This window comes from Protomyctophum parallelum, assembly GCF_964188405.1.
Source record: "Protomyctophum parallelum genome assembly, chromosome: 16".
In the NCBI taxonomy this organism is placed as follows: Eukaryota; Metazoa; Chordata; class Actinopteri; order Myctophiformes; family Myctophidae; genus Protomyctophum; species Protomyctophum parallelum.
The window spans coordinates 17,529,316-17,542,527 of NC_139711.1; the positions used below are offsets into that span (position 1 = coordinate 17,529,316).

Below are 13,212 nucleotides of genomic sequence, written 5' to 3' on the forward strand. Positions count from 1 at the left end.
CGGGTGGCTTGGGGGACGGCTGGCTGCTAGATCTCTTTTAATTACACGTGTTTTGTTGTTTGTCATCTGACACACAAGTGACTATAACCGCTTTCAATCTGCTGGCCCCAAATTTGGGCATATCACTACAGAAGAAAATGCTTAAAGAAAATGTCTGTCTATAACCTCACTGCTTTTGCGCAACACTGTTGTACAACAATGTCTAAAATAGGTGATGTGCACGGTAGTTGGAATGAGTTTTCTCAGACGGGTGGCTGGCATCTCCCTTAGAGATAGGGTGAAAGGTTCAGTCACACTGGAGAGACTCGGAGACTCGCTTCGTTTGGAAAAGAGCCAGCTTAGGTGGTTCGGACATCTGTTTAGGATGCCTCTCGGGCGTCTCCCTAGGGAGGTCCACAGATATTACTACTGCAAATATTTTATTTCAGCCAGATTACATGAGAGAACATGAATTTCCGAAAAAAACCCCACAATGTTAACCAGTGTGGGTTATCTACTTGTTCCAATGGAGAGTTTCAATTTGATGGTGTTATCATGAATAACTAACACTGCAGGGAGAAACTGCCTTGAAGCTTCTCACCAGGGTATTATATTTAGGTTCTAATCTCATGCATTAACAGTGCTGGGAAGAAAACACTGTCAGCTTGTTACCTACTGTATTGTCATTATTGATCTCAGCGAGGTGCTATATGCACGCATAATGAAAACAAACAAAGCAAACTCTCCACCCCTCTACATCCGTACCACAGTACGCTGAGGGTACATACTGTATTAAGATGAATGATGTATACACCAGGTTCCTGAAGGAGGAAGAAGATTACGTTTTAATGAACTTAATGTCTAATTTAAAGTCCATTCTCGTTCCGTGGCTTTGAAAGCTGCTCTGAAAAAGCAGCAGTAAGCTCTATCCGCAGCTCAGTATTGTTTTTGTAGCATTTTTTCTGAAGCTGCCATAAACCTTGTGTACACACATCTGACATCTTTCCAGAAAGATGTCAGATGTCTTCTATAAAACTGACTTATCTTTCAAGAAGGTTTTATTTTATTTTAAAGAGGGTGAATCCCAAAGCAGACAGGCCAAGGCCTTCTCTGCAACTGCAGGAACATCAGGTGGTGGTTGTTTAATTGACAACAAACTATATGGCAGGTTTTCAAACTTTTTGTGCCCAAGAAGCACCGATGGGTCAAAATCTCAGGGCATTCATGGCGCAATTAGCCGAGCACATCACAAGCTTGTCTGACGGCACAACCATTTTGGAACCAATGTCAGGTCAAATAATTTCCAATGACCACATGTGCTGTGATTATGAATGGTATAGTTATGATAATAGAAGGCGCTATTACCAAGTGAAGGCGCTATTACCAAGTCTGTGTGTATAAACTTCCAGGTGTTTTGCCAAAGTGTTAATTTTACATAATCTTCCTCTCAAGGAACACAAGGTCACCTGGCTGCTGGGGTAGGTGACCCCCCCCCCCCCCCCCCCAGTTATGAGTCAACTGCGTAAATTGCTTATTAGAACCGAGACACACTGCTCTGTTCCAAGTTAAGCACAAATCATTGCCATGTGGTCTCTGGCTGTTAAATAATGCCTGTGGAAGAGTTTCTGCCCCAGTAAGCCAGTGATAAAACACAAGGGAAATGGCACTCCGCGCTTTTTTGCTCATTACATGGCATTTTCCCTATTTAATCAATGTGTTAAATTACAAATGTGAACAATTGTCCTCTATTCTCTTACTATGCTTTAGTTATTCTCAAATAGTCATAAGATGTTCTGAACAAAATGAATGACTCTCCGTTGCAAATGATGCCAAGTGTGTGAAGCATCATAGGGAGAGAGCCCATCATGGTATGAAAAAAAAGAACATAGGCAATAACGTGCCTTCCGTTTACCTCTGCCTCACCCCATCCTCTGACGAGGTCGTACCCTATTGCACATTTTATGACTGCTCCAGTAAAACACAGAGCCCACGCTCGGGTTGCACTTGACCAAAGCGGCACCCGGGAGATCTGCCTGTCCTTGACAGGGACGAGACAGAACAGCGAGGGTTTAGGGGGTGGAAGGGTCTCGCCGTGCCCTTTCACTGGCTACCCCCCTCCTCTCCCTGATGAGCCCATTAGGTAGCCTGGACCCGCCACTCAGGGGGCCATTTAGTTGATTGACCAAAGTGAGAAAGCAGAATTTTTTTCCTTGTCCGTCAATAATGGCCCAATCAACCCCCTGAGGCTTTGCCAGGCTCTGCACGGACACTTCGGTCTGATACAGACAGCTTGCAGGAATACCAATGGCATTCTGGATTTGACACACTGACATTCAGGCAGAATTGCCTTTGCCGTGTGCACTGCGTATCATAGCTACAGAAGAAGCATTTGGCGATAAAGCCCATTTTCATTTGTTTGCCTGTCATTCTCTCTTGACCACAGAGACCTTTGATGAGTATGTGGCCGTCAGCTGTATCATCATTGTTCTGAGAGCAATATACAGCGTGAGCAGAGTGTTTCTGTGAGAGGTGAACACGTTTCGGTCGCTGTTTTTTATACAGGGAGAGGGATACAAGTGCAAATGCAATGTCAGAATTGGTTATATTCCATTAAAGATATATCATAACAGCTGTCTTTCAGGCAAACACACTGCAGAATGGATGATACGTCATGCGCCATTTCTTGCTGCGATCTAATGTAATGTGCTGTACACATTATTACACACATACACTCATTTAACCAATTCATCAGACTGGTTAGTGGGAGTAGTAGAGTAATGCAAACAAAGAAAAACTAGTTCCAATCAATAAGGTCTCTGGGAGATCTCTCACCACCAGAGGGCTAGCATACTGTATATTACTAGCAGAAACTCTGATACCTAGAAAAATATATAAATTGGATGTATTATTAATCCATTATTATTACAGAGACCTTGTGACCCTCAGACTGGGAGGTCATACAAAAGGATTGGGGGTTATCCAGGGAAACAGGAGAAGTAGCATGCATGCAGTGTGGTGTGGTGTGGTGTGTTACCTTGCAGAGGAAGCTGATGTTGAAGCCAAAGGTCTGGGCATTCCTGGAGCCGGCGTTCATGTAGTTGCCGACCAGCAGCACGAGCTCCAGCAGCTTGCTGAAGCCCTCGCTCTTCTTCACCTCCTCACAGGCGAACGTCACGTTCATGATGTCCGGCCGGATGTTGTTCACCTGCTCCTCGAACGTGAGCTTGAACAGGATGCCGTTGAGGCGCGGGCGCAGCATCTTCACCGAGCTCATCTGTGTAATTTAGATTTACAATTTAGCATTTTTATTAGATTAAAGTTAGCATTTCATGTAGACGTAGCACATAGCACTCTATAATGTATACGCATAGCTTCACTGCACAGATAATCTATTGTTAGACAGATATTAGGCTCTTATAGCTTGCTTATAATTCTTGATGACTATTTCTATGTATTTGATGTATTACCATGTATGTTCCTCCTTACTGTAAATCGCTCTGGATTAAGAGCGTCTGCAAAATGCCTAAATTGTAAATTGTGCATTGTGGTCAGAGCAAACAAGGAAAAGGAAATAGTGTTGTGTTGTGCGGGTGACGATGACCACAAAATCAACGGACAAAGTAAACCACTGAAGGTCTAGGAGAGATCTTGTCACTGTACATATCTTGTATATAAATATACAGTATACAGACACACACGCACGCACACACACACGTGAGCACGTGCGCACACACACCCCCACTGTGTCTGGACTGCACATCCAACAGAGGAACAAGAGAGTGTCTGTAAATAATAATCAATACATTTTATTTCATGGCTGCAGGGCTTGCTTTTAGGAGTGCTCAGTAAAAAAGTGAGGAGAGAAATGAGCGAGAGAGAGGCAGAGAGAGAGAAATAGAGAGATGGAGGGATGCAAGAAAGAGAAGAAGAATTTAAATTAATTGGGGGTTGGTTAAGATATGTGGCAATGTACAAAAATAAAAAATAAAATAAAACAGGGGCGTATGCTACACATCCATGCATAATGCACTGCTGGGAGGCAGCTTTCAGATCCAGACCATGATGTTTCATTACAGCTTTAGTTTATTCATCTGATGTGAGCAAGTCTGTCAAACTAATCAAACCCTGCCCTCCCTCGTGATGACACACCAACACATAAAGTGACAGACACACCTCCCCTAATCCACTCACATCACACGTGAATTGATTCATCGTGTACAGAACGAGGAGAAATCACAGGAAAAGAGGGAGCGACTCGGTGACAGCTCCGGCACGAGGGGAAAGCCTTAGCATAGGTTTATTTCCCAGGGGGACAAAATAACAGCGCACCGCGGCGGCGCAATACCTCATCAGTTGGGGAGGTATGTAATCGCGACATCAATGCGATCAGAGTAGCGGGTGAAACTGTCACACACCCTTGCTTGGTCGTGCATCCTGGAAGACAAAGCGCCCATCATGGAGGGGGAAGGACAGGGAACGGCGTGGGCATGACTAGTGCCCTGGGGTCTGACTGTACATTTCCTTTTGCTACGGCCTGACAATGTTCTATGGGGACATTTATGTCACTTTGGAAACACAACAACAACAACAACAACAACGTGAGCTGGTTTATGTGCTGTAGTACAAGCATATACCTCATAATAAATTATGTTACACCGCAAGGCATCGGGAGTTACCTCCGCATTATAAGAAAGGAGGAGGTCAGAGGCGACCATGGTGAATCATTTACAGAGGCATGCGGGGTGAATTTCAAAGAACTTTTTTACTACAGCCTGGATTTCATGGCCCACGGCTATGTCTCTCCATCATTACAGATTATTGACAGCTGATGCCAGGGCCGCTGGTGCCGACTCTCCTCCAGAACGATATAAGCACGTTCTATCAAAGTGAGAAGCTGCCCTTGCCCTTCCACACTTAACTCAAGAGGCGCCTGTTATATTGTTCTAATTATAATATACGTTGTTTCCATTGACATGGCCTGACAGAGGCCTATGTTCTCCCATAGCTCCTCGTCCATGATAATTCCCTGCTTCCTCGCTCACCTACCTCCTCACAATGGGAGTCTATAATAACACGATACTATACTGTACTACACTGGTGTATGGTACAAAAAACGCTGTACGTGCACGCGTCTGTGTGGTGTATTGAGACAGTGAGCAGAACAGAATGGAATGGAATTCCTCAACCGTGCATGCATGCAAGTGTTTGAGTATAGGGGAGCCGTGTGTGCATGTACTGTATGCATTACTGCGCGAGCTCTCCACAAGCTGCTCCAGGTTATTGTACTCACCACAATGCCAAACTGCTCCGACTCAACCAGCTCCTCATATTCACCCTTCAGCTCCGCCAGCGCACTCAGCTCTTTCTGCTCCGGCAGGTTCTTTATGAGGTTCTGTAGACGCACACACACACACACACACACACACACACACACACACACACACACACACACACACACAGAGAGACAGAGCGAGAAAAGAGCCAATGTTAGTTGCTTCCTTTTGTTGAAAACGGGAGATGGCACAAACACTGCCACCAATGTGGCCTTGGCTTATACCAAAACCACTTCACTAGCCTATTGCTGTAAATATGACAGCATTCCTTTCTAAACCTTCCTGAACTAAATAAGGGTACTTTCTGGACATCAGAAAGCAGTACAGTGCATATACATTAAATGACTAGCAGAAAGGAAACTCCTGCCTTCCCGATAGCGTCCCCATCCCCAGGGGGGGGGGAGTTACTGCTGTTTGCAATGCATGTGTGAGTAAATACAGCTCATAGCAAAAAGCTTCCCCTCTGGGACTTGACACACAGCAACAGAAAACATGAGCATCTTCAATATTAGTTCTAATCTCACACTTTGCCGGTGGCCTGGTGGGAGAATGAGTAAACTGTGGTGGTGATGGCAGTGACACCGATCTGTCAATCACTGTCTGTCTGTCTGTCTGTCTGTCCGTCCGTACGTCCACCCACCCCACTGAAGTCAGTCCATAACTGTCCTTCAGATATGACAGTCGTCAGTCGCCAGGATTACATTAGATAATTGATACTGGGTGAAAGAAATGGGTTGCAAAACCGTGGGATAAAAAAAAAAAAAAACGGCTCCAGGAGACACTTTATGGGGCATTGGACTTTTCTCAAAGTATGTACAGACTGACTGACAGACAGACAGCCAGCTGCAAATACGCCATACGTAGGTGTTGCCTAATTTGAGACCCCAGCAGCCAGGCCAAGCCACACATGTGCCAGAAAGTCCACTGGCCACTAATGATGACATCTCTGTCCTTCCCCAGGGGAATACAACAGTGTGAGAAGAAGTGAGCCATAATGCAGGCTTGGCCGCTTCCCGTTTGGGCAGGAGAGCTAATATATAAAATGCTGCTTGTTTTGCTGCAGTCCCAATTAGAGTCTACAGCAACGGAGGGTGCCTTGATAATGAAGGCTTTTGATCATGCGGGTAAAAGCAACACAAAGAAATCAGAGCACATCATTGTGCAGCTTGTCAATGAAATAAAATATCGGTGAGATTGCAATTATGTATATGCATTGCCTCCTTTGTATGAGCCATGGGTATGCGTAAGAGACTATTTTAATCTCAATACAGAGTCAGTTAATTATTCATCGCGACCTTTATAGTAGGAAGCCTTATTGATTGCACAAAACTCAGAGTCCTATTTTCTGAACCAGATGACTCGTTCTAAAAAGGAAGGGTACTGCAAAGGACAAAAAAACTTAAACTGTTCACTGCAGAATCTGTGTATGAAATGATTTAAAAAAATAGCTAATGGCCTATAAAATAACCCTATAGTGATGCTTATGACAATAACGCCTGCTATTGCTGAAACAATCAAAACAGGGTGGGTCACGGGTGGTGGTGTGGGTGCATGTACTTTGCAAAACATGTCTCCCTCTCTTCCTGAAGTTTAAGCATTAGCAGTTGTATCAAAGAACAACTGTACTACAGATTCTGAATGGAAATTCTGAAACACTATACCGCTCCTCCTCTGCAATAGTCATTGCTAATACTCCTGGGAATGCGATTATTTGGGTTGTTTTTCTCTGCTGCTGCTTGCCGAGTAGAGACGGGCAATTAGAGGTGTCTTCTGGCCCTTGTGAGATTTCCCAGTCTCTGAGGCCGTGCCCGCGTATACATTGGCAGGTCTGAAAGGTTTCATTTCTGAAATGCTTTGGTTTAGTAGTTCCCTTTCAGCCCAGGTCCGTTTCAGCGTAGAATGTACGTATGGAAAGGGAAGTGTCTTTGGCAGAGCGAAGGCAATTTCCTTCCATTTGCGTGTATTCTCCCTCGCCGTGCACAGGGAACCTGGGTCATATCCATTATGTTCTCCTGTATGCGCAGTGCTTATTCACCAGTTACAAATATGACATCAGCCAAACTGATCAAAGGAATGAAATAAGGGTAGATGCTACAAGTTACACATGTTTCCCCCGCACTCACGGCTATGAACATGTCACACATACAGACTAAAAATAAAATGAAATAAAACTCATAGAGGAAGCCTGGGAAAAGAAGACAGATGCGACGAAATCCACCTCGTGGTTGTCATTTCATTTGTCACTCATCTAGTTAATTACGAGAAGCTCCATAGAGTGCAGTTGACACAGAGGCAGCGCCATATGTGTGACAATGTGGGGGGCTGGGTGATGAGATGATGCCGGGCCAGACTAACTCATTGCAGGCCCCCAGACGCATCTCTGCAGTCTGGGAGATTACTGGAAGCCCACTCCCATCCCATCCCCACACATTCATCTATATCGCCTTGGGAAAAGATTAAGACAATGCTTATTGGCACCACATTCCAGGACACAGCAATGTACAAACAACAACAACATAATCATCATCATCATCATCATCATCATCATCATCCATGGAATGATGCAGTGACGTAAAGACATGCAGAAGTCCAGTTGAACCCACTGAGACCTGAGGCAGAGTCTGAAAAACGTATGTTTCTATAATCAGTGGTTCTCCAACTGTCTCATGTCAAGATTATTATGTGTATTTATATTATGTGTAAAATATTTAGTCCCCCCCCACTGCTTTAATAAAGCAGTTTACAAGCTCATAGCGTGGCACGAAATGAGATCTGCTATTTAAAAAGAATTGTGAGTCGTGACACACACACAGCTAAAACCTAAAATGATGCTTTCCCGGTGTTAATGGGCTAACCACTTGAGCGTCCCTATTCTAGGCATGTCAGGACAAAAAGGAGTGGGCCAGGAATAGAGCCCTGGGGAGTTTCTTACTGACGTTCTTACTTGTAATGTTACATTCTTCAAAAGGCGTCATTCAGTCATAGCATCTAAGCAACATATAGTTGGGTAAATAGGACACACACACACACACACACACACACACACACACACACACACACACACACACACACACACACACACACACACACACACACACACACACACACACACACACACACACAAGGATTACGATTATGTGTTCAAGATGTAAACAAGATGTAATTTCAGTGAAATGACTTGTGCTTACATACTGGGCCCACACACACCACTCACACCAGTAACGTACCGCTTAAGTATGCATGACCCCCTACTGGCGATAAACACAAAAAAAGGCATATTGCGGGTCATTTACAAACATTTAAACATACATTTAAAAAGGCATACGTGGATTCACAGAACAGTGAAAGGGGGGCACTGAGCCAAGAAATATTTGAGAACCACTGATAACCGCTACCATGGCCAGGCTGAATGTGAAACACCATGTGAAGAGAGGAGATGTACGGGTGCCAGCCTAGACGAGGGTGTTACAATAATGAGATACAGGTTACGCTTCGCTAAACATTTGTAAAGGATGACAGTATCTGTAGGGCTTCCCTTACACACTTTGATCTCTGTTGCCGTCGACCTGCTCCCCATTTCATCTCGCTTACATTTTCACAGCAACTGTGTGGACGCATGCCAAGTTAATATAGTTTAAAGGAAGGGGGCATTAGGCATGCACTTAACCCTCCCTTTGACTGAATGGTGCTGAAAGCAGCGGGCACCGATGCAATGCTGTGTGCACTATTTGTTCAGGCTGCAGGATACTCCCAATTTGACTCTCAATTCGGATCTTTAGGACTGACTGTTCACACTGTTAATTTGCAAGAGAAATTATCGGTTAAGTGTATTCCAGACTGACATGGTTGTTGACACGCTGCATCAATATAGGCGTGACAAACCTAACTTCTGTCATACAACACCACCGTACCAATTTAATAAAATAGCCTATATGCAATCTCACAAAGTGTCACAACCATAGACTGTAAAAGAATATGGACAAAGCGTTCTCCGGGTCTGATATGGACATAAAATGAAGCCTGTCAGTCCTTGAATTGTAAATCGCCATCTTTCTAGATCCGTTTGGGCCCAGCTGAGCCATTGGCTGGCCCAGACAACGAGGCGGGACTTCCCCCCTTCTTCTTCGTTGGTTTTTATTTTGACTCGAGTGGGTGGGGGATCCCGTTCATAGACTGTAACGGTAGCCACGCCCCTCAGAACATACGCGACTTTATGGTAATTTTTTAAATAAATGGGACCATAATTTTCCAAAAAGAATATTATGGCATTAGAAATGAGACTTTAAACTAGTGACTGGAAGCAGAAAGTATTCATGACCATGTTTATTAAGGTAATACAGTCTAGGTGAAGTTGGGCCCAAATACATGGATCTCTATGGAGCTATGGGTTTTTTTGAGCCCAATGACAGCGCCACAACAGGCCATTATATGAATTTTCAGGAAATCCCGATTTCCTTAGTGGTTTCACAAAATATCTGTCTGACTGCCCCCCTGGTCACAACGTAACATTTTTATTATGTTTGTAGATCGACTATTTTGGGCATGTGACACCGGCGTATTACAAAGTATAAATCAGGCTTCTGTGTCCAAACGTCCAGATTGAGACACATCTTTAGAGATCTGATTTGAATTGAGTTTTCAAACCACATTGGAACATAGTTCAAATCTGATTTCAGGTTATGTTTACTGTACGCAGTTAAGCAATTTCAATTGTCTAGTATGTTGAAATTTTATAAATATATGTATTATATTTATGTCACTAAAATGTGATTTGAGCTGCTAGACTGAACAAAAAGGAATAGGAAATTCAAAGGAATAATAAGAGTACTGACGTCAAGCAGAATCATGTGTTGGACAGATGATAGACCTGGAATAATGAAATATGAATGTGTATGGTGCGTCTGGGTGAATGATTACCGTCAAATCAAACCAAAAGTGTCAGTCTTAACTTTTGGCATTTGCAGCAGGCAAAAGCAACTACCTGCTCAAAAATATACTTTTACATAACCTTCTTGAGAGCCAATTCCCAACAGCAACGTCAAAATGAAAAGAAAACCAAGAGATCTTGAGTCGGAGCCTGGGAGACCGGTCAATCGATAATGCTTTTTTCTCAGAGCAATAAAGTCTTTAAGTCTTAAAACCAAATTCCTCCAAAAAACAACCAACAGTGAGAAGGAGAGAATCTAGCGCTGTCTAACGGATGATGTAAGTAAAGTCCATCTTCCTCTCTAGCAGGCCCGTGGGAGGCCTACGACACAGACAGCACCGGAGCCGTGTCTACATACACTTGACAGATTGTGATTTTCTTCTTTTAATTGATTTTTTGTATTCTCAATTTTGGAAGGCGGCAGAGCATGTGGCTTTTCTGCCATTATTTGAGATAATCGTCAGAATCGTTTGTTTCCATGTAGAACATTATCCAAAAAATGGCAGATATATTTCTTGATTATAGAGCCTAAAAAAACCAAACAGAATTTAGTAATCTAACCTAAATACGAGAGCACTTGTGCACGGGTATCAACCTACAACCTGCAGACCGAGGCTTGACACAAGTTGACAGCTCTGACAAGTTGTTTCGACGCAAAAAAAAACAAAAAACAGAGGTAGTCAAATAATTATTTTCCTTAATTTTGCAAGCCCATTTACATTATCACATCAATCTAGAAGTTATAGGCCAAAACATAAAGTGGCCTGTGGCCTGCCAAGTATTTCATTGTTATCATTATTTTAAATACTGTAACATACCGTAACATGTAAGCCCAAACAGCACCTATAGACTGGGGAGGCATGCCCCGTGTTCACCAAGTGACGGCCGGGCTACACCAGGCAATTTTGTGCGCGTTTACGCAAATACACACACACACGCTTTTAGGTCCAGTCCTACAGTATTTTAAGTGCGTCTACACGGGGCTCGTGTGTGTGCGTAAATGCGCGCAAAAAGCCTGGTGTAGCTCGGCCGTGATACAGCAACTAAGCCTCCAAAAAGACAGGGAAAACCCTGAGATTAAGATGTAGTGTTGGAGCTGCAAGAAAAGTGTGTGGGTTCTTAGTCTGCAATGTGACATAATACAGTGGACCTCAAATAGAGGCAGAGTGCAGAGAGCAAACGTCAACCTGACCGGCTTCCTCGCCACGATGCGCTGCCTCCTTTCACCTTGCCATGGCAACAGCCTTTGTAGGCAGGCCTCGCAATACGCTTTTGTCCCGGGCCTTGCTTGTTATTATTGTTTATCTGTTTTGTCAATCATCCAGATTGCCACAATGCCCATCCATATGCATGGAGCCCTCATTACCTGTGGTAGACTATTGGCTGCAGGCTCTGGCGGTGCCCGTGCGTGCCAGGCTTTGTTCCCTGCTGTAACAACAGGTGACTGGAGCGGCCTTGGCACATTGGCGGGCATCATTTGCACGGCGTAAAGTGCACATGTGGGGCAGGACGATAAGTGTGGCCGTGCATCAGGCCCGTTGGATTAGTGCTTAAGCAGGAGAAACTGGGTCCCCCTTGAGCTTAATTGGGGGTTTATTTTGGCACACAACGCACAGCTCCCCTTTCTGCATCAAATGCTAATTTCACAATAAAATGTGAAATACATTATGCTGATTTACAGGAGGAAAGGAAGGGGGAAAAAGAACACGCATGAAAAGATGCACAAAGCGAGGGCAGGAGAAGAGAACAGAGGCTGGGCTTGGTGTAGCACCAGATGATGGCTTCACAAAAGGATGGCCCAGACCCAAAAGTACCGCTTGTACTCTGATCATCACCACCCAGACCCAAAGGTACCGCTTGTACTCTGATCATCACCACCCAGACCCAAAGGTACCGCTTGTACTCTAATCATCACCACCCAGACCCAAAGGTACCGCTGGTACTCTGATCATCACCACCCAGACCCAAAGGTACCGCTGGTACTCTGATCATCACCACCCAGACCCAAAGGTACCGCTTGTACTCTAATCATCACCACCCCGCCATTCAACTACAGTCAACAGTGTCCACACCAGGTGCTTTGACCGCAGGCCTGAAAATGGATGAACAACAGTGTAACAGTGATGTTTTTTCCACACACGTAGACAAAGATGGACACAACTGCGCACTCAGGCATACGCACAGACATACTGTACATGTACACTACACACACATACGGACGCTCGCACGTGCCTCCTCACGTGCATGCACAACGCAACACAATTGCTAGATTTTGATTAAAGCACAGTCCACGCAGCATCAACTCGAGGCACAGTGAGCACCGTGTTTCCATGACTGGTTGAATAGAACACTTGTGTTTTTCTGTTTATGCCCTCCAATTCAGCGCCTTTGTTTCAGTGACAGATGGTATATCAGATTCTCCAAACAAATTCATTTCTATTGCTGTTTTGTATGCGAGCTCCTCTTTCTGCAGCTTTGATTGACAGCCTCATCATGTGCCAAGGCCATATTAGGATAGTCCTTTCACAAAATGAGCCATATTGTAATCTGCGGTGGAGCCGGTTTTTACATGAATCTGCGCTTCTCATTTCCACCTTGAGGTGTCCGATTACTTTCTGACAGTGCTGTCTGTACACAGAGAGGAAAGAAGTCCGTCCGCACACAGCCTCAGCTGCACGGTGTTTATTGTATGAAAACAGACATTTCGATTCAGAGACACAACGTTTCGGCCGGCCTTCATCAGGTGGCAATGGTGTTGTGTCTGTACACTCTATGTCAGGTCCAATCCACCGTGACCTCAGCTTGGGTTAAGCTACAGTAGCAGGATCACTCCGTTTCTCCATCACGGATACCTTCTATGTCCCTCTCTCCCTCGTACAGTTTCACACATTGCCCAGCAAAAAGAAAGGAGAAGAAAAATACCAAAATGGAGCTGCTCAGGTGTGCATCTAAAATTTCCTTCATATTTTCTTT

At 44.4% G+C, this 13,212-nt stretch overlaps 1 protein-coding gene across 4 annotated transcripts in view; it reads right to left on the minus strand.

Annotated features, from left to right (window-relative positions):
* Window positions 1–13,212, minus strand: part of diaph2 (diaphanous-related formin 2) — a 589,988-nt gene that overhangs the window by 221,838 nt on the left and 354,938 nt on the right. For all 4 annotated transcript variants that reach the window (XM_083785413.1, XM_083785414.1, XM_083785415.1 and 1 more), the window contains 2 exons: window positions 5,270–5,371; window positions 3,014–3,253 (listed from right to left, as the gene is read on the minus strand). In XM_083785413.1, the coding sequence (XP_083641539.1) occupies window positions 3,014–3,253; window positions 5,270–5,371 (342 nt within the window). The remainder of the gene's footprint in view (window positions 1–3,013; window positions 3,254–5,269; window positions 5,372–13,212) is intronic.